The sequence below is a fragment of the Bubalus bubalis genome, chromosome 4 (genome assembly GCF_019923935.1).
Source record: "Bubalus bubalis isolate 160015118507 breed Murrah chromosome 4, NDDB_SH_1, whole genome shotgun sequence".
Classification (NCBI taxonomy): Eukaryota; Metazoa; Chordata; class Mammalia; order Artiodactyla; family Bovidae; genus Bubalus; species Bubalus bubalis.
This window is the reverse complement of record NC_059160.1, coordinates 14,171,449-14,194,629: the sequence shown is the minus strand read 5'-3', so window position 1 is coordinate 14,194,629 and position 23,181 is coordinate 14,171,449. Positions and strand designations below refer to the sequence as shown.

Sequence of the window (23,181 nt, the reverse complement as noted above, 5' to 3'; positions counted from 1 at the left end):
AAGGAGAAGCATCGAGACCAGAGCCATTAGCAAGGGCAACAGGGCACAGAGCAATCAACAAAGAGAACACACACGATTCGAGCCTGCCTAACTCCACACTCCAGCAGGTGGTGGTGGTTTAAGTCACTAGGTCGTTTCTGCCTCTTGCGACCCCCTGGACTCCAGCCCGCCAGGCCCCTCTGCCATGGGATCTCCCAGGCAAGAATCCTGGAGTGGGCTGCCATGTCCTTCTCCGCTTCCAGTAGAAAGAAAGTCAACATGTAAGGAGGTGCGTCCTCCTGGTGGCCGGGGAACCACTCCAAGTGGGGTCCACAGGCCGGCAGCATCCACACCACCTGGGAACTAGTTAGACATGCGATTCTCAGCCCTCTCCGAGCCAGCTGCACCTCAGAATCTGCACTTCAGCAGAAGCCCAGGCAGCGCTGGCCAAGGCGAGGGGCCATTTGCGGCCATGCAGCACCTGGTAACTCAAGGACCAGCGGGATGCTGCCTGCTTGGGGCCACTGCGTGGTGAGCGGGAAAAGGGGAAGGTGAGCCCTCCAGATAGTTTGACAGAACTAGATCACCCGAGGGGCAGACACAAGCGAATGGACTCAGCTACACTGAGCCTCAGAGCCACTGCCGCCATGCTCAGAAACAAGCCAATTTGTCTCTCCACTTATTTACCGTTTCCTTAACTCTCATAAAAAATACAACAGCGTGTTTACAAAGTTCTGGACACTTGAGCCGTCTAATGGGGGAGAAAGCAAAAAGAAAAGGCTGTGGCACGGCTTTGAGATCAGTCTATATTTGGTAGGGAAGATTCAGGGTGTGTCAGCCCCATGCAAAAGCTCCTCTAAACTGGGAGACATTGACACAGCAGGAATTCATGGGTGTCATCAGGGTGGGACGGTGGTTGGCACTAGCAACCGGGCTGTGAGCCGAAGTCACTGCTCATAGCAGATACTGGGTAGGCCCAAAGGTTCCTTCCGCTTCTCCTGTAAAATGTTACAGAAAAATCTGAATGGACTTTTTGGCCAACTCAGCATCTCCCGACCTCTCTACTCATCAAGACTGGTTTCCTGGCACTCTCGTAAACGTATGGAAAATATGTGAACTCCACTCTGCCTGGGTCTTTTCAGTTTCATGTATGTTCCCCCCGTGTTTGCTCCACCATGCAATTTTCACTGCCCAGAGGTTGCAGTCTGCCAAGCACACAAGCATTATCTCTATTTTCCAAAGATCTAAAATAAAGTTGGAGCTCCCAGGCAAGTTTCCATGCCCCTACATTTTCCTTTTGTATCTCTCAGCCACCGTACGCTGTTAAACCACAACTTTTTAGGAAAATTAACATCTGGAGTGAGACCAGCCCAAGCACTGAGAGCAGATATGAAATACCACTCAGAATGAGTGAAGAGGGACAGAGGGAGGTGGCATCTGCTGTCCCAACAACCAGACTTGTGGGCACCACTGAGTTATTCTCCTTCTCTGTCCTTGGTTTCCCCATTTGTAAAGTAAGGCTCAGGAGACGCTCACAGAGGGAGGATCAGTTGCAATGTCCAGATAAAGCTCTAATCATTCATTACAAAGTGGAAGTCTTGGAAATCTGAACAAATTCCTGAGGTTTCTCTGAAATGAGGTACGAGTGAGCATTTCCTCAAGACAGGTGAGGGGCACAGCGGAACGGGCACTGGGCATGGAGTGTCCAGCAGGGATGCAGACTCTGCGAACCCATGGACTGCAGCACGCCAGGCTACCCCGTCCTTCACTACCTCCTGGAGTTTGCTCAAAGTCATGTCCATTGAGTCGGTGATGCCATCCAACCATCTCATCCTCTGTCGCCCCCTCCTCCTCCTGCCCTCAGTCTTTCCCAGCATCAAGGTCTTTTCCAATGAGTTCACTCTTTGCATCAGGTTAACAAAGCAAAAACTGCTCTGGCTGGTCCCCTAGGAAGCTCTCCACCAACCCTGTCGTCGACTTTCCTTCCTCCGATACTCTGTTTCTGCGTCAACGCAACTGCCACCCAACAATACGATGAACCCAGGATGCCGTGATCCTTTCTGCATTAGCCACATCAGCAGCTGAGACGGGTGGTCCTCTGAACATGGGGATGTGGCTCCAGAGAGCTAGCAGCTTGATAGGGGGCCATGGACAGTCTCCCTGGGGGTCACCCAGGTGCCTGCTCTTCCTGGTATTCAGGCTTCCCTCCCAGCAGCCTGAGACCCTAAAGGAACAGTTCTGAGAAAGTCCTTTGGGGCGGGCTGGTAAGCCAGGCAGTCACTTCTACAGGACTTCAAGATAACACAGGCATCGAACATCATATTTACCTAACTTGCAGCCCCAAACCTTCACGCTTTCCTGAATAAAATGAAGAAAGAAATCACACAAAACCCAGACTCTCCTTCCTTCAGTCAATGTAAATCATTTTTGACAGTGGCCAGCTCTTCCTCTTTGATACTTCTTACTTCGAGAGAAAAGGAAGGACGGTAGCAGTTGCCGCAAAAATGAGGATGGAGCAGGAAGCAAAGGCTCTCAGGGGTCAATTTTGTCCCCCATTCCTGGGAAGCACTCTGAGGTCTACGTCTAACCCTCCTCTGGTTCCACTGTTGACAGCATCCGAGTTTCAACTGTGGGATCTGTCGCTCTCGGCGAGATGAAAACCTACCTGAGGGCAAGAGCTCATTTTGCATAAAGGATGCTGAAGTTCTCCTCTGATGGAGGCACAAAGGTTAAGAAATCAGCCTCCCTCTTCCTAGAGCACAGAGCTCATGCCCTGCATTTCTAAAATTTTTTTTTGGCCATGCAGCATGTGGGATCTTAAGTTACCAGACCGAATAGAACCTGAGCTCTCCACAGTGGAAGTGCAGAGTCTTAACCACTGGACCTCCAGGGAATTCCCCACTCCCTGCATTTTTAACACCTTCCTTCAGCATCGCAGGAGCCCTTCCCCTTGGTGGACTTCCTAAGACTGTGAATTTCCTGTGAGCTGCTGGAAAGTGAAGTTGGGAGGGAGGATGGGCTGGTGCCCCTACCTGCAGCAGACCAGCACCCCCACCCAGTCCTGCCCAAAGGGCTCTCAATCTCCCCAGCGGGGACCAGGGTGGAGGGTGTGGCCCAGAGGGAGGAGGCCAAGACTATAGATGGAAACAGACAAATAGATGGGGGAACAAGCTGCAGAGTCTGAAGGGAACAAGAGGCAAAGCTGCAGAGTGACGGCAGTGTGTCTTCGGGCGGAGTTCTTAGGGTGACACACGCAGGTCCTTACAGAATCTGAGAACAGGGGCTCTGGGGCGGGGGGAGCTGTAACAGCACCAGCGGCCCTCACTTCCCAGCTTAGGGAACTGACCCGGAGCTGGCTCGTCCCCCAGTCACATGTAGTCAGAAGTTAACCCTGGCCTTCAGAGGGCAAGCTTCCTATTCCAGAACCCTCTTCCCTGTGCAACTCTCTGCTCCTTCCAGGCTCTAAGGAAAGACAGACTGGAGAATCTCCAGGAAAGGCAGACAGAGCCCAAGAGTGGCCTGGAAACCAGCCCCCGCCGCCCCTACCCCACCGCAACAGCGCCTCGGATGAAAAGATGCCCCGGGGCCCTCTGCTCCTCGGTAGCCTCCAAAAGCACCAGCCATTGTGTCAAGATGCCCCAAATTAAGCTGATTAGAAGGAGAGCCATAATGCTCGTCTGTCAGCCTGGACAGGTGGCACTCCCCAGCGCTGGGGGTCGGGCAGGCCTCCAGCCCCACGAGGCTGGGCCCCCTCCCCCCGCCTGCCCCGGCCCGGAGCCCTGACAGCCGCGTTTGTGATGCCGGGCTCCGTCCCCCCGGGCCCCGACTTCCTCCGCTCGCTGGCTGCAGCCCCGCGCCCTGCACCCTCTGCGGCCTCGGTGAATGGGCTGCGGAACTGTTACCATCGGCCCCCAGTGTCGCTGCATCAGGGTATTGTCACCACACACGCACTGCACTCAACAGGGGGACAAAGGGCTGAATGAGCCCCAGACCCGCGGCCAAATCAGGCACAGACAACTTAGGAAACTATCTCATTCTTCCTTTCTTCGCAGCCTGTTGGGCTTATTTCCTTGAATACCAAATGAGGCCCGCAGTGAAAATCAGGCAAGCGCTCGGGGAAGCCTCAGCTCCAACTCTGCTTCCTCTGCCGCCCTGCCCCCGCCTTCCCTTCCTCCAGCCACTCTTCAGGAGGCCCCTGACCACACAGACCCGGTCCCGTCCACAAAAGACAAGTCTGGGGAACACAGGGGTCTCCGGGAGAAGGTGTGCTCGTGAGGGCTCCGGGGACCAAGATGACGTCAGTTGCGTTCAACTCTGTGTGATCCCACAGACTGGAGTCTGCCAGGCCCCTCTGTCCGTGGAATTTTCCAGGCAAGAATACTGGAGTGGGTAGCCATTTCCTCCTCCAGGAGAATCTTCCCGACCCAGGGATCGAACCCACATGTCCTGCGTCAGCTGCACTGGCAGTGGGATTCTTTAACACAGAGCCACCTGGGAAGCCCAGTCTTAATCGCATCACCCCTGGCACTGAAGGCACGGTTTTGTAATAACCCACTGACAACAGGATTCTAATATGCCAGGACGACCCTAGGAGAGTGATGTCCTGGAACTTCTCTGGGAGCTATTTAAGACTGAGACAGAGGAGCTTCCCTCGTGGTCCAGTGGAACCAGGACTTTGAGACTGAGACTTTGCCTTCCAATTCAGGGGACCTGGGTTCAATCCCTAGTCCAGGAACTAAGATCCCACATGCCTCACAGCCAAAAAACCAAAACAGAAAACAGAAGTAATGTTAAACTCAATAAAAACTTTAAAACTGGTCCACATTAAAAAAGAAAATCTTAACAAAAGAATGCAACAGACTTTTGGTATAATCTAGGTATAATAGGGTATGTATAATGACAAGATGACTTGAGTCTATACCTGTTCTGTTAATTATCTTCTGGTAACTTCACATCTTCAAGGCCTGTGAGCCCCATTCTACTTGCTCATTAGGGATTTAGGAAACTGGTGTCACGTGATAGCAAAGTGACTCGCTCTAAGAGAAAGCCAGGTAAAACTCGAGGGACCCTGACATGCTAAGTCCTCTCTCGCTTTCCAAGAGACCTGGGAAGACCAGAGCAGGGGAAACACACTTGACATCCACCTGCCAGCCCTTTGTCCCCTTTCCCTTCCTCCTACCACCCCAGCATCATTCCCCGATGACTCTGCCAGGGGATACGGAGAGAAAGGACTGAGTCAAAGTTGGGTCTCGTTCAAGAGTCTATAGACAAGTGAACAAGGAGATAAAGGCGGGCGCCAAGCAGAGCAGGATGCCGAGGGGACGGAAGAGGAACCCCGATTCTGCCAGGGAAGTGACCCAGTCGGTTCTCCCTTCGCAAGCAGACCCCTGGCAACGGAAGCCCCGGTGGACGGTCCCCCAAAGCCAGCACGGCCTCTCTGGCTGGTGTCTGTTTTTAGCAACCCTCATGAGTGGAAGGAAAGACTACTTAAAATACACCACCCTCTGAGACTTTTATTCCCTGTAAAACCGTCAGCCTTCTCACTCAGCTTTCTCTTTGGCATGAGGCGTTCCGGTTTATTTTGGCAACCAGAGCGAGCAACAGAACACGGCTTTCTACGGCCGCGTGCGTCTCTCCTATCAAAGCTCACTGCCGCCAGCCAAGGAGCTGGAGAGGGGGGTCTGGCCGTCCTGGGGTAGGGGAGTCGAGAGGACCCTCTTTCCGCAGCCTGATCCTTGACAATCCATGGGGAGAGGATACCATCAGCTGGTCCAGGATCTCCAGGTGCACAGGGCTGACACACAGCTTGGGGACTCTGGAGTCAGAGGCCAGTGCACCCCGATTTCCTAGCTGTCTGAGCATCAGGGCCAGTGGGGCACGAGGTGGTCGGAGCACCTGGCTTCCCCGTGGGAGGACTCAGTGCAAACCCCTGGGCCCTTCAGTGTGGTCCGAGGGTCTACATCTACAGCTACAACTTTTTGTGAAGGCAAAACATTGGGTTGGCCAAAAATTTCACTCGGCTTTGTCCATACACTCTTACAGAAAACCTTGAATGACCTTTCTTGGCCAACCCAGTATACACCACCTAACACTGAGCATCTTCAACTCTTCTAAATGCAGTGTGTTAGCTTTAAGTTCCTTCACTGTGTGTGTGACCATCACCCTTCTCCAGATCTTTACATTAACAACCATTCTCCCCCGTCCCCCACCCTCTGGTCCCTGGGAACCTCTATCCCACTTTCTGTCCTTATGGATTCGATTACTCTAGGTAAGTGGAATCATATTTGGTCTTTTTGGTATCTGGCTTATTTCACTTTACATGTCCAAGGCGTATCCACGTTGTAGCGTACGTCGGAATTTCATTTAATGGTGAACACTAGACCATGGCATGTACAGACCGTATTTTCTTTCTCCGTCCCAAGGACATTTTCTATCATCAAGTGATGAAACTTGATGCTCTTCCCTGAGTTTCACGTTAGGCCCAGAGAGTCCTGCCTGCGGGCTGATTTCCTACTATGCCTCTAGTTCCTCACGCCTGCTTAGCGTCCATTCATTTGCTCTTCATCTCCTGGGAGTTTAGGTACTTTACTGTTGATTCTGCACACACTCGCTGAGTTCCTTGAAGACAGGAAGCTCATCTTTTATTTTCCACGTGTCACCCACCCCCGGACTTCTCCCACGCTTGTCTCGGGTCTGTGCCTTACTCACGAGGTGACAGCCTGCACCAAGGACTCTCCAGATTATGACTCACACGGTCAAACAAACAGCATTGTAGAAAAAAAAAAGCTAAAGAAAACCCAGAGCTGATGATCTCAGTCTGCAACCTGGGATCGTGAGCGGGAGCCCTGAAAGCAGGAATCTGAAGTCTCACCCATAGGGTACGGGCACCGCCTGGGACCCTTTCCCAACTGGCACTCCAGATTGCAGTCCTTCAGGACTTGCCAGTGCTGTTCAAGTCTGGATGCGGGTATCAGCCCAAGTAGCGGATACATTTGCTGTTACTTCTCCCTACTGTTTCTATTTCTTTTAATGACTATACATTGAAATTCCCTAGAGAGGGAAATGGCAACCCACCCCAGTATTCTTGCCTGGAGAATTCTGTGGACAGAGGACCCTAGTGGGCTACAGTCCACGGGGTTGCAAAGAGTCAAACGCAACTGAGCAACTAACATTTGAACACTTAATACTGAAATTAAGTCAAATATCCTCTATTAAATATTGTTTTAAACAAGAGCCCTCCAGAGAATCCAGACTGATGGGAGAGAGGACTCGGTGCCCAAGGACGAACACACACAACAGCCGAGGCACAGGGGACAGACAGGCCCCAGGAGAGCAGGAGCCAGGCCCCGGGGATCCCAGGTGAGGCCGGGGGATTCCTGGGGTCTCCATCAGCTCTCTGAAAGCCTGGTCCACGCATGCTCGGGATTTCACACCAAAATGTTACACCCCCAGACCCACCGGTGAGACTGAAGCACGTGTGTGCGCCGTCTTCATCAACAGCTGCTCTTTTTAGAAGGAACCTTTAAGCTGGGGCTGCATTCAGTTGACCTAGTCTGAATGGCCTGGCTAAATACTGTCTGAAAGAGGCCGGCAGCGTCTCCAGTATGAAGTGAGAGACTGGGTTGTGGGCACAGCCCACGAGCACCAGTGACACCCTGGGAACAACCTCTGTCCATCTGAAGCCACTAAGGGGGTGACAGAGAGATGGGAGAAAAGGCTGGAGACCCCGTGGGGACATCAGACCGTGAGGATGTATCTATAAATATCCACAGGGGGTTACAATGCCTGAAGGGGGGTCAAAACTCTTGTCACTGACATGTTTTGTCTCTGGGGGTCGAGGAGGGGCTGGTCTGACGCTGGCTGGGAGTGCTTTCGGCAAGGCAGCCTTAATAGGAGACATTCAGAAAAGGAAGGAAGTGTATCATTTCTATAAATCCTAATCAATTCTAAGGTTTGCCTCTAGAGGATTTGAAAAGCATTCTGCCTGGGAGGGTCTTTTCGATCTACACCTCAGAAACCATGCTTCAAAAACCTGTTTGCCATGTCTTCCTCCAGGGGATTTTCCTGACCCAGGGATCAAACCCACATCTCCTGCATGTGGATTTGCAGGTGGATTCTTTTACCCACTTTGGCAGAAACCACAATTTTGTAAAGCAACTATCCTTCAATTAAAATATAAAATTTAAAATTTAAAAAAAAAAAAAAAAAAGCCTGTTTGGAGGCAGCATCTGAAAATCAGGTCCAGGAGAACCCCTTTCTGTGTCATTTCCGTGAGATGGTAATAAAGGTCGGGGCAAAATCTAAGGAGGGGCTGGGGGAGGGGGGAAGCCAAGAGAACTTCAGCCTTTGCTGAGCTGACATTTACCCCCACTGCCAGAGGAGGCACCGGCCTCGGGCTGGTAAACCACATTCTCCCTTGTAACTCAATATATTCCCCCAGCAGGGCGCTCAGAATCCCCCTGACCATCCAGAGGGGGTCATCACGAAGTCCCTTGCATTCTTGAGCTTCTCCATGGTAACTCGAGAGGGCCTCGGAGCTGACACCCCTCTCCCGGGTTGCTTTAAGCCAAAGGCCTTTTTCAAACAAAAAGATCCCAGGAGCTGCAGCCAGGCAGGAATGCAGGGTTCCCAGGCCTGGGCGTCAGAGCCTCTGGGTTCCGGTCCCAGGCCAGTGACCCCGGCCTCTCCACCTCCCTGACCTTGTAGAATCACCCTGGCCTGGACCTTCTAAGGACCGTCATTTCCAACCAGCTGAATCAGAGCCTCCCTGGACCCTGGCTTCTCCCCCAAACCTCTCTTTCTTCTAAGGAGCTTCAAATTCTGGCAACCAGAGTTACAGCCTCTGAACTGTCCACGGGGCACCCAGAATGGAAAAATCTATAGCTAATAATAGTTCCTTGCGTTTGCATGGCACTTAACTCTTTTTAAAGTGCTTTTTAATCCATCATCACAATGAACTAAAGGGAAATGAGAGGCAGGCGCAAGGGCTTGAGAGGTCAGTGGAGGCGGACACCTCCTCACAGGAGTGGGGGGGTCCTCCTCTCCCACGCCCTGTGGTGCAGGGGGGCCCCCCGCTCCAGCCCTGCCTGCCAGCCTCAGCGTGTGTGAGCAGGCGAGAAGGCTCCATGTTGGAGGAGAAGCAGGCTGGGGATTGTACATAAATGGAAACAAGCAACAAATCAGACCCGCGGGGAAGCCCGGGCCATACAGGAAAGCAGTCAGCGGCCTCCCTCCCGCCTCAGATCTGCCTTCTAAGTTCTCCCCTCTATCTTGAGGGCACACGGGCTGCTGAAACCTGAAGAGGCGGCCTCATCTGCTGAATTCTGTATGATGTCAGAGGCCACAGTCTCGGCAAAGAGAAGCCAGCCACCACAAAGAACCTCTGACACATCACCATCCCACCAACTGTCTCTTTCCCAGAGCGGACAGACAAGACGCCTGGTCTCCGCCAGGAGGAGGGACAGGGGCCACCTACCACATCGGTGTTGGTGATCTTTGCCAGGAGATCCACCAGGGCATCTCCAGTGAGCGAGCTCACATCCTCATCCTGCTGAAGCCCACAGATGGCGGCCCCCACGCTTCCAGTTGCAATCATCGACGGCGGGTACATGGCGAACTTGAAGTCTGTGGGGACGAGAGGCAGGGAGGTCAGGACAGGGTGGAGACGGGCGCTTCCCCGCTTGGTAGACGGATAGCACAAGTGCCGCCTGGTCCCTTGGAGGCGTCAGAACCTGTGTGATTCACCACCCAAAAAGTGGAAGGCTGGGGTGGGGGCTGCTGGGGAAGGAAGACCTGCGTCCCAATTCAAAAACACAGCACAGGGGACTAGAGGCTAAGACTCTGCACTCCCAATCCTGGAGGCATGGGTTCGATCCCTGGTCGGGAAACTAGATTGCACCTTACTGCAACTAAGAGTTCATGTGCCGCGATGAACACCAGGTGCAGCGAGCATTGGGCTGAACCCACAGAAACAGCTTAACCTATGGCTTCTCCCTCTTGCTAGCATATCAGCATTGTCCATGGAGGCACTTTTATCGCTGACTCCAAGGTCTACATCGAGTCACGAGCGTCCTTAGAAACCGTGCTGGGTGGCTCAACGAGGCACACACTCCCCACCCCTCCTGGCTGAATGCCATGAGCACAGCAGGCCTGGCTGTCTGTCTTTCTCCTTGACCTTCTTTTCTCAGCCTGTGCACCTCTTGAGGGGTGTATATTACAACATTCCACCCAGAACCTGCTGTGCGCTGACTTGTGCAGAGCCTCCTCTGTCCCCTGGATGGTGACGAAGCCAGCTTCTCCCTCCTCTCTGCTGTAGGTCTCTTCACATGGGGTCACAGCAGTGTTTCTCTGCCCAAAAACCTCGTTAGCACCCCACCCCCCCTACCCCCCCGCCCAGACCTTCACAATGCACAGGAGGCAACCAGCTCGTGGCCCTGGGCCCACAGGGGCTTGGGGTGGGAGCAGCTGGCAGGGAAAGGTGGGGCAGGAGGAGACCCCGCCTCCTTCCTCCCACCCCCCAGTGCCCAAGCCTCAGCCCAGAACCACAGTCCACACACTGCCTATCTCTGCATCCCGCTACCTGCATACCCAACCCCTACTTCTAGCAAATTAACCAACTTCTGGAAGCCAGGGGGTGCAGGTGGATGGTCCAGGGGGTGCCCAGAGGACTGTACCTCCCTTGTTTGGGTGGGGGGAATGCTGAGAGACACGTCCCCCTGCCCCGCCCCACCATCCCCTGCCCCCCGATGGCTGCACCTATGAAGCAGGGGAAGCCAGGCAGGCTCTGCTGAGCCGCAGGACTCCGAGCAGCTGCTCACTCTCCTCTGGGTTAATCCAGTGGAGACGACATGAGTGCTGCAAAGCCAGGTTCAACCCCCTGGGGGTCCTGGACCAGTCATGCCCTCCCTCCCACCCTGAAGTTTTTCTAACTTCCCTTGCAACTCAGTACCAGTCACCAAGTTCACTTGTGGGTCGCGACCTGCACGTGCTGTTGTTCTGAACAAAATAAAAGTATCAGGAAGGAGGGCGAGTGGTGGGGAGTCAACACTGTCTGCAGAAACTCTTGTATCGATTTGAGGTACCCTGATGAGGCATCCCACGCAGTGTTATAAAATGTACTTCTTCCTTTATGGTAGGTCAAAAGTTGAAAAGCAGCAGGCTGGCTCATCTCCCAGGGGCCCCTCCAGGTCTAACTGACTTTTATTTACAAAAAAATTAGAATGTAACTGCTTTACAATGTTAACTTTCTGCTGTACAATGTAGCAAATCAGCTCTATATATACATGGATCCCCTCTCCATGTACATATGGAGAGCCTCCCTCCCACCCACTCCCATCCCACTCCTCTAGGTCACCACAGAGCAGACACCCTGGCTTCCACAAGGCAGCGAAGTCACAAGACATATGTCTCCATCGGGCAGTTCTGCATGGCCTCAGGGGCTGCCCCAAGACTACACCCAGAGACACTCCCCTCTCTGCTGATAGGGGAAACGCAGAGAGGAAAATACCTAATCAAACACCTGGTCTCATCTTTGCTATTTGTCCTAGCTCCTGTTCGCTAACCTCCACACTCAACCCTGGCAAGTTCCACCGAACCCATTCAGCCATTTCTGGAAACCTTAAACTTTCGGCTATGGAACTGGATGGAGAAATATTCACAATACCTACCTGAGTGAGAAGGGGGGCAAAAAAAAAAACTATATGTGTGTGTGCTATGATCGAGATTACAACCACCCATCAATATATAAATAGAAAGGCATAAACATGCATGCATATAGGGGAACTAGAAGATACAAAGATATATGTAAACTTCCCCACCACTGGGTGGGGAAAACTTCTTTTAGCAAAAATTAGCCCTGAATCTAAGCCTCTTGCTCAGAAATGCTGCCAAGTTGTATTCTGGTGCTGAAGGCACGATCGGGATAAGCGTCTCCCTCCACCCTCAGCTCCCTACCTGGAAAGGTAAGGTGTGTGTCACTTCCTGAGCAACCCGACCCCCAGCAGACTGAGAAGTAGTTGGCTGAGCAGGGACCCATTCGGATCATGCTCCCCCATGCTCCAGGCACCACGGATGGCCCCCTGCCCCCAAAATATAGGACATAAAAATACAACGCAGGGTGGTTCTTCTAAAGATACATCTCTAAGAAGGGAGATGTCCCCACGTGATAGGAGCGTCCACGTGGAGCCACGCAGGCCTGCCCTAGAAGGTGGGGAAGGTTTGGGCCATGCAGCTCCTAGCGCTGGAAGGTGGAGGCCATGGAGGCTGGTAACCCACTGCTCACCAGCTGCTTGAAGGTCTCCAAGGCCAGTCACCCGACCTCTCTAAGCCTCTGTTTTCTCACCTGCAAATGAGGATATGCCCACCTCCTAGGGCAGTTCTGAGGCTTCAACCAAGAGAGCAGCGCCCTGCTCCCAGTCAAGAGTCCACATCAACCGCCACCACCATCACCCCCACTATTCCTGACACTGGGACGTGCTGTGGGATTGGGGCGGGCAGTACACTTTTTGGCCACACCGCATGGTTTGTGGAATCTTAGTTCCCCCTACCAGGGCTCGAACCTGTAACCCCTTGCATTGTGGAAACACTTAATCTTAACCACTGGACCGCCAGGGAAGCCCCTGGGTGGGCAGTTCTGACTGTCAGAGATTCTGTTCAGCATCTGCAGTGATTCAGAGAGACGTGCATGGGGAGCCCAGAGAGAACAAGGGATCTGCTCTGGGTCTGGAGGCTCTTTCCTGATCGTGTGTGTGTGTGTGTGACAGGAACACAGCCTCATGGAGTCCCCACCACCTCCTGCTGCTGTCAGGGGCAGAAGCTGAAATCCCGTGGGGACGTGGGGATGGGGGGGACAGAAAGACGACATAAGTATACAAGCAATGAAAGGGAAGCTGGATGGACCGCATTCATTCCTGCAAGAGGGGCACCCAGAGCCAAGGAACAGGCCCACACACCTGCAGCCCCGACCTGACCTCCGCCCTCCCAGTGAGGCGGGGCGGGCAAAGGGCGCGTCTCCGCCGACCAACCCTGATGCCATTCCTACAGTTTGCAGACTTGGCCAAGTATTAGCAAAAAACAAGGTAAAATTCACCTGTTTCAGGACACTGGCTTTTACGGGTGAATCGGTGAAATCTCCAGAGGTTAGGCGGCTTTGTTTAGCATCTGCTGCTGGGTTTGCAGGCGCCTGGACTTGGCACCCAGTGCGCCGGAGGACTCCTCGGAAGGTGAAGAGAGCCTCAAAGGGACCTCCCCCCCAACCCCGCCCACCTCCAGCCCCACTAAGGACACAGGATCGTCACTCCCATCAGAAGCGGGAGAACTGCCCAGAGGAGGGAGCCTCAGCTTTGACGTCCAAGAGACAGGAACCCGTTCCATCCTCAGCCGCCCCCCTACCACCAACCCTGCTCTTGCTCTGGGACCCTGCAGAGATCCTCACTACGTCTCTCAAGGACCTCCGGGGGGACCGCTTAACCCAGACAAGGGCAAGAGAAGTGCTCCACGTTCATCAACTCAGGAATATGTCACTGGAGGAAGAGTTCTGAGCTAAGCAGGTTTGCAACCACAGATTACAGGGCCCTGGCTGGTCGCGTTATCCCCGTTGTTTTGACTACGACGGCGGAGGCCTTGACCGGGTAAGTGTGACTGCTGTGCTTCTTCTGTTCACCACTGGGGGGCGAGAGAGACTCTCTCTGAGGTGTCAACCAGAGACGCGTTCCTCCATCTCTCCTGCAACCTGGCGTCAGTCCGGTGGGGGGTTTAAAAGGCCAGGATGGGGGTGCTCGCTGGCCACCGAATGACGTCATCGGCCGCCCCCAGAGCCGGCTCCCACCACGTCCTTGTGGGGGCCTCGATGCCAATTTAACACCAGCAGCCTGGCTGGGAGCAGGTGGCAGGAGGGCCCTCAACCCGCTCCTCACAGCAAGATGGGAAGTGAGCCGGCCTTGCCAGGCTGCCTGAACCCACGCAGGGAAGAAGGGAGACTCTGGGTCAACGGGCCACGCCCCCTGGGCCCCGCGACCTCGGATCCTGGAGGACAGAAAGCGGTTTCCGTTCTTCCTTCCACTTTCCAACCACCCAGGCAAACGTGCCTTCCTGGCTCAGGCGCCAAGTGGTAGATCCTCTCTGGGCCATCACTGTGTGTGTGTGTGTGTGTGTGTGTGTGTGTGTGTGCGCGAGCGCACGTGCGTGTGTCCGATTCTTTGCAACCCCATGGACCGCAGTCCGCCAGGCTCCTCTGTCCACGGGTGGAAACCAACACAACGCTGTAAAGCAATTATCCTTCAATTCAAAAAGAAGGGAAAAGGAATACTGGAGTGGGTTGCCACCACTTCCTTCTCCGGGGGATCTTCCCCACCAAGGGATCGAACCCACATCTCTTGCCTCAGCCTGCACTGGCAGGCAGATTCTTTACCACGGGAGCCACCTGGGCCATCACTATCTGGCTATAACCTGGGGATGAACCGTCACAGGAACACCTGGAGGCAAAGCCAAGAAGACAGTTGGAAGCACGGGGGGTGACACCATCACCCGGGCCCAGGCCCAGACGTCTGGGGGGGATACTCATGTGCAGGAGAGCTGAGGGCAGCACCTTGGGGTGGGGGGCACCTAGGCAAAGAGAGGAGAGGCCGGGCGCCATGGGTAGGGAGGCTAAACACCTCCTCTCCCCACCCCTCGTGCCAAGTTCAACCTCAATGCCATCGGCTCTTCTAGACGTAACTGGAATCATCTGTTGAGCATGATATCATGCTTCAAGAATCTCCCCACGCTGGCGTGCGATCCTGAGTCATCCCAGTGGTCTCCTTCCCCCTTGGCAGACCTGGGGGGCTCTGCCATCAGGACCCGCCTGCTGCCTGGCTACTAAAGCCTCACAGGAGCCAGTGGTTATAAGGGCTCCCCTAGCCCCATGGCCTCCACCGACCAGGACCAGGACCAGCCGGGGGTAGTCTCCGCCCCAGAGGCTGTTCGAGGTTGAGCAGGGGAGGAAAGGGAGCACCTCTCCGTCTCACCATATTATGCCTCGAGCCCCAGGAAGAAGACCGACACCCCCTACCCGACCCGCCTCCCGCCTCTTCCCCTTTCACACACAGGCACTCTCTGTGGACAGAGGGACCAAGGCCAGCTCTTTCACAAGCAGCTTTCCCCCTCAACTGCCCACAGCGCCCCAGGGTCGCTACTGCCGCCTCCAGACCCACGGGGGCCTCTGCAGGGGCCTCCGAGCCCCTGGCTGCCAGAGCTCAGAGACAGAACCAGCCCGATCCACGTGGGGTGGGGGTGGGGAAACAGGACCTGAGCTCCTGGGACTTCCCACCTGCTACCCGTCCCAGACACACACCCGGCCCCAGGGTGTGGAATCTCATCTAACAGGAAGATGTTTCCTCCAAGAAAAGCAGCCCCAGGGCTCTTGATCCATCATGGCCTCAAAGCCCCAGCCAGAGAGATGCCATGTGACACAGCCTTGCAGACACATTCAAGGGCAGATGGGGCAAAGAAAAGCCTCAGGAGATAGGCTCCTTCCTTCAGGAGACACAGGAGACCCTCCCTGTGCTCTGAGCAGACCACACCTGGCTTACTGGGTACCTGGCCAGAAGTCTCTTTTCTCCTATCCTCCCCCACCCCCTGCCCCACACTAGCAAGGCAGTCGTCTCAACTTCCTCCGCCTCCCCTCAGACCTCTGTCCTCAGTCCCTGAATCCCAGGCTCCCTACTCTGGCCCCAAACTTGGCAGCTGCCCCAAGGATCTGGCCAAGAAGGCCAGGAGCGGGGGATGGGATCCCCAATTTTAGAGAATGGGCCTTTAGAGAATGTGGGGACCTGCTCTAGGCCTGGGTGACTCCACCCACCCTCCTATCCGAGTCGGAGATCATCAAGGAGCGGGCAGACGGACCCCCAAAGGTACATCAGTTAGGAGACAAGGTCATACAGAGCTCTGGCCGTCAACAGCTGGGCAATGAGGGAGCACAGGGTCAGGGGTCAGCTGTCCGAGAGAGAAAAGGGCTGGCTGACCCCCTCCCCCAGTGAATCGCGACCACGGAGAAGGGACAGGCGGGGCCTGGGAGACAAAGTGACAAGTCAATGAGGGGCTGACCTCGAGGGCCTAGGCCAGACAGCAGAAAGGGAAGCAGCTAAGAATGGCCACGGCCTGCAAAGCAGCAGGGATCAATGGCTAAGAGTGGCCCTCGGGGCCGCAGGAAGGGCACAGACTGCATCTGGGAAGCTCGGGGAGGGGAAGCTTGCCCTGGGATCCACGGGGTGGTGGCGGGGGAGTGGCTGGACCCTGCATCTGAGCCAGCAAAGGCCAAGCGTGGCGTCCTGCTGGACTCAGACGGCGCAGCAGGGTCAGCGTGCAAGTCACTGTACCCGCCTTAGCTGGAAGAGTCAGCATCGGAGTCCCGTTCACAGTTAGTACCAGGGCCCATCGCCTGTACCTTGCCTGGTTGACAAAGGGCCTCCTCGCCCTTCATCTCTCTTCTGATGTCTGTTTTCCTAACCACCCTGAAAGGGTTGCAGGAATGTTGTGGGTCAGTGTTTTGCAGATGAAGAAGCTAAGGTTCAGACAAAACTTAAGTGCCCGGAGGTCACCCAGTGATAAGTAGCAAAGCCTGACCTTTTGACTGAGAACAGGGCATGGACGCTATTGCAAACAATGTGTTCATCTCCTTGGGCTCCAATATATGTAACAAGATACTGAAAGAAGTCAACCCCCAGGCCCACCTTTGCAATGCAAGTGCAGACTCCTGGCAACCTTGAACCACGCCCTCTTCCCCCCTCCCCCGCCTGCCCCCGGGGCGGGCCGGGGAGGGGAGGGGGGCGCGGAGAAGATCTGCCCAAACAAGTTCTTTCCCTGACACTTCTGCTTGTGAAAATATAAACTCCTGACGCTCCACCCTATTATGATCGCGGGTCCGGAGTTTCTCCCACAGCCACTACCTTTGGGGGGCGGGAAGTGGGGGCAATGTAGAAACTGGGCAAGGTTCAGTGTGGAGAGACTGTATCAAACCATTGCCTTTGGCGTATTAGTTAATGGCACAGGGGCCAACAAGATTATGTATCGATTGTGGCATCAACAGGGTGGGTGTAGGGCTTTTTAACATGAAAAGGCAGTTGCAACTTACAGGTTGCAATCAAAACCTCAACACGTAGGCGTAGGCGGGGTGCGGTGGGTGTTGGGGGGGGTGGGAGCAGAGCCCAGGCTTAGGAATTGACTCCCTGCTGCAAAGCCCACAGGCCCACCCCCACCCTGCCAGAGGGAGCAGCCAGGAGGCAGTCAATGCCCTGCAACCAGTAGAAATCCTGGGGCCTCTTCCCTTCCCAGTATCAGGGTAGGCAGTATTTATCTTGACAGGGTTCCTTAACCTGTATTTGCCTCCACCCCCCAAATTTCCTCTTGGGCTTATCTCCAAGCCATCCTTTTCCCTCCAAAGATGAAAGATTTAAACACGACCAGAGAGCAGTATATATAATCTTCAAAAGAGCACTTTAGACACCATAAAGAATATTTTAACAGGCGCTATTTTTTTTTTCTTCCCCTTACCACACCTATCCTCGTAAACCATTTATGAGTTTGGCAGAGAGAGAAAATATACCAGCTGAGATAAAGGAAGGAAAAAACTGCCCAGGAAGGAAACCTTGGACTCTATAGAGATTATTTGGGACCCCTCCCGTAAACACTCGGAAGTTAGGGCTGTGGTCTGCCTCCCCTTGCAGCCCCCCCAAAGCCCTTCTCGGCACCCAGCCACCCCCCACCCCCAGGGCTCCAGCAGGTCCTACCAGTGGCGCACAGAGCGATGAAGGTCTGGGCGTGCTTGCGAATCAGCGACAGCTTCTCGCTGGGCTGAGGCAGCTTGCGAAGGATGTGTTCGATGAAGTCATGGGGGGTGACAGCCGCCAGGTTCCATTTCAACTTGCCCAGCACCACCAGCTCCCACTCCTGGGGAGGGAGGGAGGCAGAGAAGAGTATAAAACCCACACAGGCTGACCCAGTGTCCCGGATGGGAGGCTTGGGATCTAGACCAGTCTTTGGAGAATGTTCATTAGGACAAGGCTAGATTGGAAGGCGGAACCATTTATCAGAGTGGCCCTAAAGCTTTGAAGTGGGTGATGGCTCTTAAGGCTTCAAATGTCAAGCTCCCCGGAAACCAATGAGCGCCCAGGTGGCCACTGCCTCGATGGTCCTTTCTGCTATTTCTTCAGCCTCTTCAGCTGCACACCCCACCTCCTCACCCAACCCCGACTTCCAGAAGATGCTCTCGCCTGCCCACCCAGAAGGTTGAATTCACAGTAAAATACCGCCAAGGTTGTGGTGGCCCTTTGGTAGGAATTTATTGTATATCAGTGACTGGATTAATGAGTAACTTTTTTCATCCTCCTGGAAAAATGATGTACACAGAATGAAGCTCAAATTTAGGTTTCTTGGCCCAAATCCTTGGCAACCAATTAGCTCGCCTGCGTCGGTGCCAAAAAGTGCCATTTTCCTCTCTGCTGCTAAGACTTTCCCTGGACACACAATGCAGAAGACCCCAGGAAACGACACCCAGACACAGCACATGCTTCCACGTACAGGTTTGCGCAGGTTTTTGTTACCATGACTAAACGACCAGAGGGGTCACTGGCCACCCTGTTTTGCAGCTGGAGGGGATTCAGGAGAGGGTTAAAGTGCTTGTTCGAGGTCATAGAGAAGAATGCAGCCCAAATGCTGGCACAAGGCTAACCCGGTGTCTGTGGGCCTCTCACCAGCAGCCCACCTACTGAAAAAACTTTGTTTCTTTCCCTCTTGGAGATACTTCCGGGAGAATTATGCTCAAGGGAAATAAGTCAAAAAGAATGCCTTAAAAAAACGTGCAGTCAGAGGGAAAACAGGTCTATTGATCTATCATCATCAGAAGAATGAGATGCTGAGACCAGCCTGTCCATGCAGCTCGCTCCCACATTCACCCCAGGAAACTGACTCTCTTCCCCCCAGCCACCGGAGCCCCATTCTGCCCACGGCACCCACCGGCTGTGTGGTCTCCGCCAATGCCCTCCCCGCCCTGGTCTTAGCTTCCTCATTGGTAAAATAGGAGGACCCCTCTAGATCTCCACTTCTGGGATAAAGAGACTAGGAAAAGGCAGATGTGTCTGCAGAAATACAAATTAGCTTTGCAGACCCTCCAAAAAAATTGGGGTGCTCTAAAAAGATCTGAGCCCCCCATCATGATGAAACAGTGATGCAAAAGGAAGATTATTTTTCCTGGTCTTCCCTTGGGGAAAAAATAATAACTGGATCTTATTTCTACCCATTTGTTTGTCTTTACTGGCTTTAATGTAGGCCTTCGCTTTTTTCCGGAGGTTGGGGGTAAAAACACAGACAGCCTTCTAAACAATCAGGGTCTTCCAAGACGGCTTGAAATTCCAGCTCTCCTTCTCATGGGAGAATGTGAGTATAAACCACTCGACCTGTACCATTATTAAAGGAAGCAGATCTCCCAGAAGAAAGCACCTTTCTGGGCCTCTCCGACCAAACCAGAAGCAGCTGAAATCTGGCAGCTGTTCAAAGGTGAGGTCATTCATGCCCCTCTGCATTCTCGGAGATTCCTCCCCGTCCTTGCACATGTCTGCCGCTAGGTGGCAGCACAGCCTCAGGGAGGAAGGCCTCTCACAAAGAACTCAGTTCAGGCAGCCAGTCCCGGCCCTGTGGACTTCGGTGCAGGCCTGGCCAGCAGGGAGGGAGGGTGGAGAGGAACAGAGGGGGCCCTCTTCCAAAGAGTTGGGAGATGGGTGTGCAGATCACTGAGGGTGGGCCTCTGGGGCCACTCAATCAATGCCACACTGCGGCTACATGGACGTCTTAAGGGTGAAGCTGCAGAGGCAAAGGGTCCTTACTGGGTGGGAAAAAGGTTTGCTGGCAGAAAATCAGAGCCCAGACAAGATCCCCATGTCTGTACAGAGGTTACAGCCCCACGGAAGATGGACTCCACGCCTCCGAATTCTCCCACAAAGGGCCAAATTTGACTCTGCTCAAAAGCCAGTGAGTTGGTGTTTAGTGAACAGCTACTATGTGCCGGTATGCTGGAGAGACTGAGAGATTCCCTAGAGTGTACCTTTGAACTCCTAGTTCTTGGGAGACACGTCACAACACGTCTGAATCATGTTGAGGTTGATGACTGTCTCAGAAGTCAGTGATTGAAAATTGGGAATTTAATTAAAATATTAACAGTGTTCTATACCCCCACTACACACACACACACACACACACACACACACACACACATATACATTTTGCAAATGAGTGTCACCAACCCAAACCTCTGTGAAGGAGGATCTTATGCATGGGCGGAGCCTGAGTACTTTGTATATACAGTCCAGCACACAGTAGGAACACAAAGAGTCTCAATAGGAAAGGTCAGAGCTCCCCGAAGGGTGGACATTTCACAGATGGGTAATTTGGGGTCTTAAGAGTTTGTTCTGGGAGCGGTGGGTCAGGCGGATTAGGCCAGGGCAGAGCAGAAAGGCAAGCAGGCAGGAAGGAGGCAGTCATTACCAGCAGCTCCTGAGGCTTGATGGAGTTGTCGGTGTAAATGCATAACTTCTCAGCGGTCAGCGGGATGGTCTCTTTGAGCTTGGACGCCAGGAACATGCACACGGCCCCCAGCAGCTGCAGATGGGTCTTCGGAGTTGGGACTCCGGCCAAGAAGCGGTCCAGGTAATTGATGGCGAGAGGAAAGACCTCCTCTTCGCACTTCTGCTCCTCACAGACCTACGACATGAGTGGGAAGGGGTCGGGGTGGGGGGAAGACCATAATTATCAGGAAAGGAGGAAGAAAGGGAAATCGCACAATCTCGGGAAATGACAAAAAATATTGGATTTGGGGGGAGGGGAGGGGAGTAGAATAAGCGATAAGAATGAAGACGAGGAAATTGGGGGCAATCTACATGGTCATCCGCGCGGGGGTCCTTCCCGGGAACTTAAAATCTCAAAGGTGAGGGGGCTTAAGGACCCCGAAGCCGAGGGCGCAGCAGCGCCAGCCCCGCCGCCCCCGTGGGCCGCTCACTACTCCGCGCGCTTGCACTCACTCACTCTCTTTTTTGGATTTCGTCATCTTTTCAAAAAATCAATAAAAATATTCTGGAGGCTCCGGGGGTCTCGTTCTTGGTCTCATTCGGATCCCCAGACCCTGCTCTATCATTCCCGACAATTGAAAAAATTGTCGGGAGGGGTCCCCGCGGCCCAGGCGCCGCATTTGGGGGGGTGGGTGGGAAGAGGTGGGGAAGCGGGGGGAGGGCGGAGGGAGCGAGCGCCGCGCAGCCTGGGCGGCCGGAGTCGGAGCAGGGGAGACGGGTTCAAAAAATAATTAAAAATCGAGGAAATATCCCAGAAAAGCCCTTTCGCCGTGAAAATCCCGCAGAGGACCCAGGCCTCCCGCAGCGGAGGTTTGGGGCGCAGGGAAGGTCTGGAGCGCGACCCCTGGGGCTTCGGATCCCGAGGGGAAACTTGCAGGGGAGAGCGCGGCGGCTGGAGTGTCCGGCCGCGGCCCACAAGGGCAGAGGCCGGGGACGGTGGCGAAGAGCTTGGGGACGCTCGAGGACGGGGAGCCGCCGGAGAGAGGCGCGGGGGGCTCCGGCCTCTCCTTCGGGGGGGCCCCGCTATCCCCCCTGCACACACCTCCTCCCCCTCCCACCCCACCCAGATCTCCGCACCCAGGAAACTGAAGGCCGAACCGTAAGTAACCTTCACGAGGGGGCGGGGTGGGTGATGGGGGAGCGAGGGCGCCATCAGAAGTGGGGGGACCGGGGTCGTGGGGTGCGAGGGAGAGCAGGCGACGCGTCCAGCCGCTCCACCCCCGAGTTTACAAAGCAACATGGCGAAACCACGGCAGGTCCGGAGCCGTGCAGACGTGGGCACACGGCAAGGGTTCGGAGCAAGGGGAAAGAAGTGCTTCTTCTGGGTTCCCCGAAAACACACGTTTCTTCAGTGTGACTTCCGGGGCTCCTGAATTCCCCGTTTCTCTTCTCCCTCCGCCCTCCCCCTCCCCCCTCAAGTGCCAACGCGGAGTCCCGACCACATGCGGGGACCCGAGGCTGGGACCCATTTGCTCTGGCCTTTGCGGGGAGGGGGGGCGCAGCTGACTTTTTAACTTCGGGGTTCACGCTCCTATTCTCTTCTTCAAGGCACCGCAAGCAGCCTCGGCTTAGCAAAAGGTCGCGGCGGGGGTGGGTGCCGGTGGGAAGAGGTGGCAGCCGCATGCAGGCACACGCGCTCGGGATGCTCCCCCACCCTCCGCCCTGGGACAACCTCGCTGCTCTCCCCCTCCCCCCGGGAATCTTGCACCCCCCGTAAGGAACCGAGAGGAAGCCACGCGTCTCGCCGAGGGCGCGGGGGTAAGCTCTGGCGCAGGAGTGGGGAGGCGGGCTCCCGAGGCTGCCCTCGCCCAGGTTCCGGGACCCGGCGCGGGGGCCGACGGAGCGCTTGCCTGCAGCCCTACCTCCAGCATCCAGGTGGCCACCATCCTGCGCATGTAGGGCTGAATGTCCTTCTGCACGCACTTGAAGTAGGAGCACTGGGGCAGGTAGCGCTCCTCGATGGTCAGCAAGTTCTGCAACACGCGGTCGTCGTGGAGCAGGTTGGCGTCCGGCACGGCCCTGCGGACCGGCTCCACCTCGCCGCACAGCAGCTCCATGGCCAGCTGGCTACTCGCTCGTGCCCCTGCGATCTCCGGACTGGAAAAGTTGGGGGGTTTTTTGGGAAGGGGGAGGGGAGAGGATTCCCCGTACCTCCTTCCTTTGGCTAAATAAGGTTTTTTTTTGGGGGGGGGGGGTTAAAGGCAGAGAGAGAGAAGCCGGGGAAGAAGAGTGGAAAGAGATAGGATGGGCGGTGGGAGAGGAGCGCCCCGGGGGCGGCTGACTCTCTCTGCCCTCCCCTTCAAACTTGTCTGCTCTCCCCAGCTCGCTCGGCTCTCTGCTCGCCGAGGCAGTGACGCACACTGGCTGGGCAGTTACTTCTCCTCCCTCTCGCCTCACCCCCCTCTCCGGTTCCTCCTCCCCTTCCCTCCCCTCCCGGCCCTCCCCTCCTCCTTTCAGTCTCTCCCTCCTTTACCCTCTTGTTATTAAGGAGAACAGCAGCTGGCCCGACCAAACTTCAAACGCGGTCCCCCGCGCCGCCCCCCACCCTCTCCCTTAGCTTTCCGAGGCCCTCTCCCTCCAAGCCAGGGGCCCTGGAGAGGGGAACCCACCA

General features: G+C 55.0%; 1 protein-coding gene across 1 annotated transcript in view; it reads right to left on the bottom strand.

The window, feature by feature from the left end:
* CCND2 (cyclin D2) overlaps window positions 1–22,931 on the bottom strand; it is a 28,344-nt gene extending 5,413 nt beyond the window's left edge. The window contains exons 1-4 of the mRNA XM_006069006.4: window positions 22,433–22,931; window positions 20,491–20,706; window positions 17,742–17,901; window positions 9,455–9,603 (exon numbers count right to left, since the gene is read on the bottom strand). Of these exons, the coding sequence (XP_006069068.1) occupies window positions 9,455–9,603; window positions 17,742–17,901; window positions 20,491–20,706; window positions 22,433–22,627 (720 nt within the window). The 5' untranslated portion in view covers window positions 22,628–22,931. The remainder of the gene's footprint in view (window positions 1–9,454; window positions 9,604–17,741; window positions 17,902–20,490; window positions 20,707–22,432) is intronic.
* Window positions 22,932–23,181: the final 250 nt, after the last annotated feature.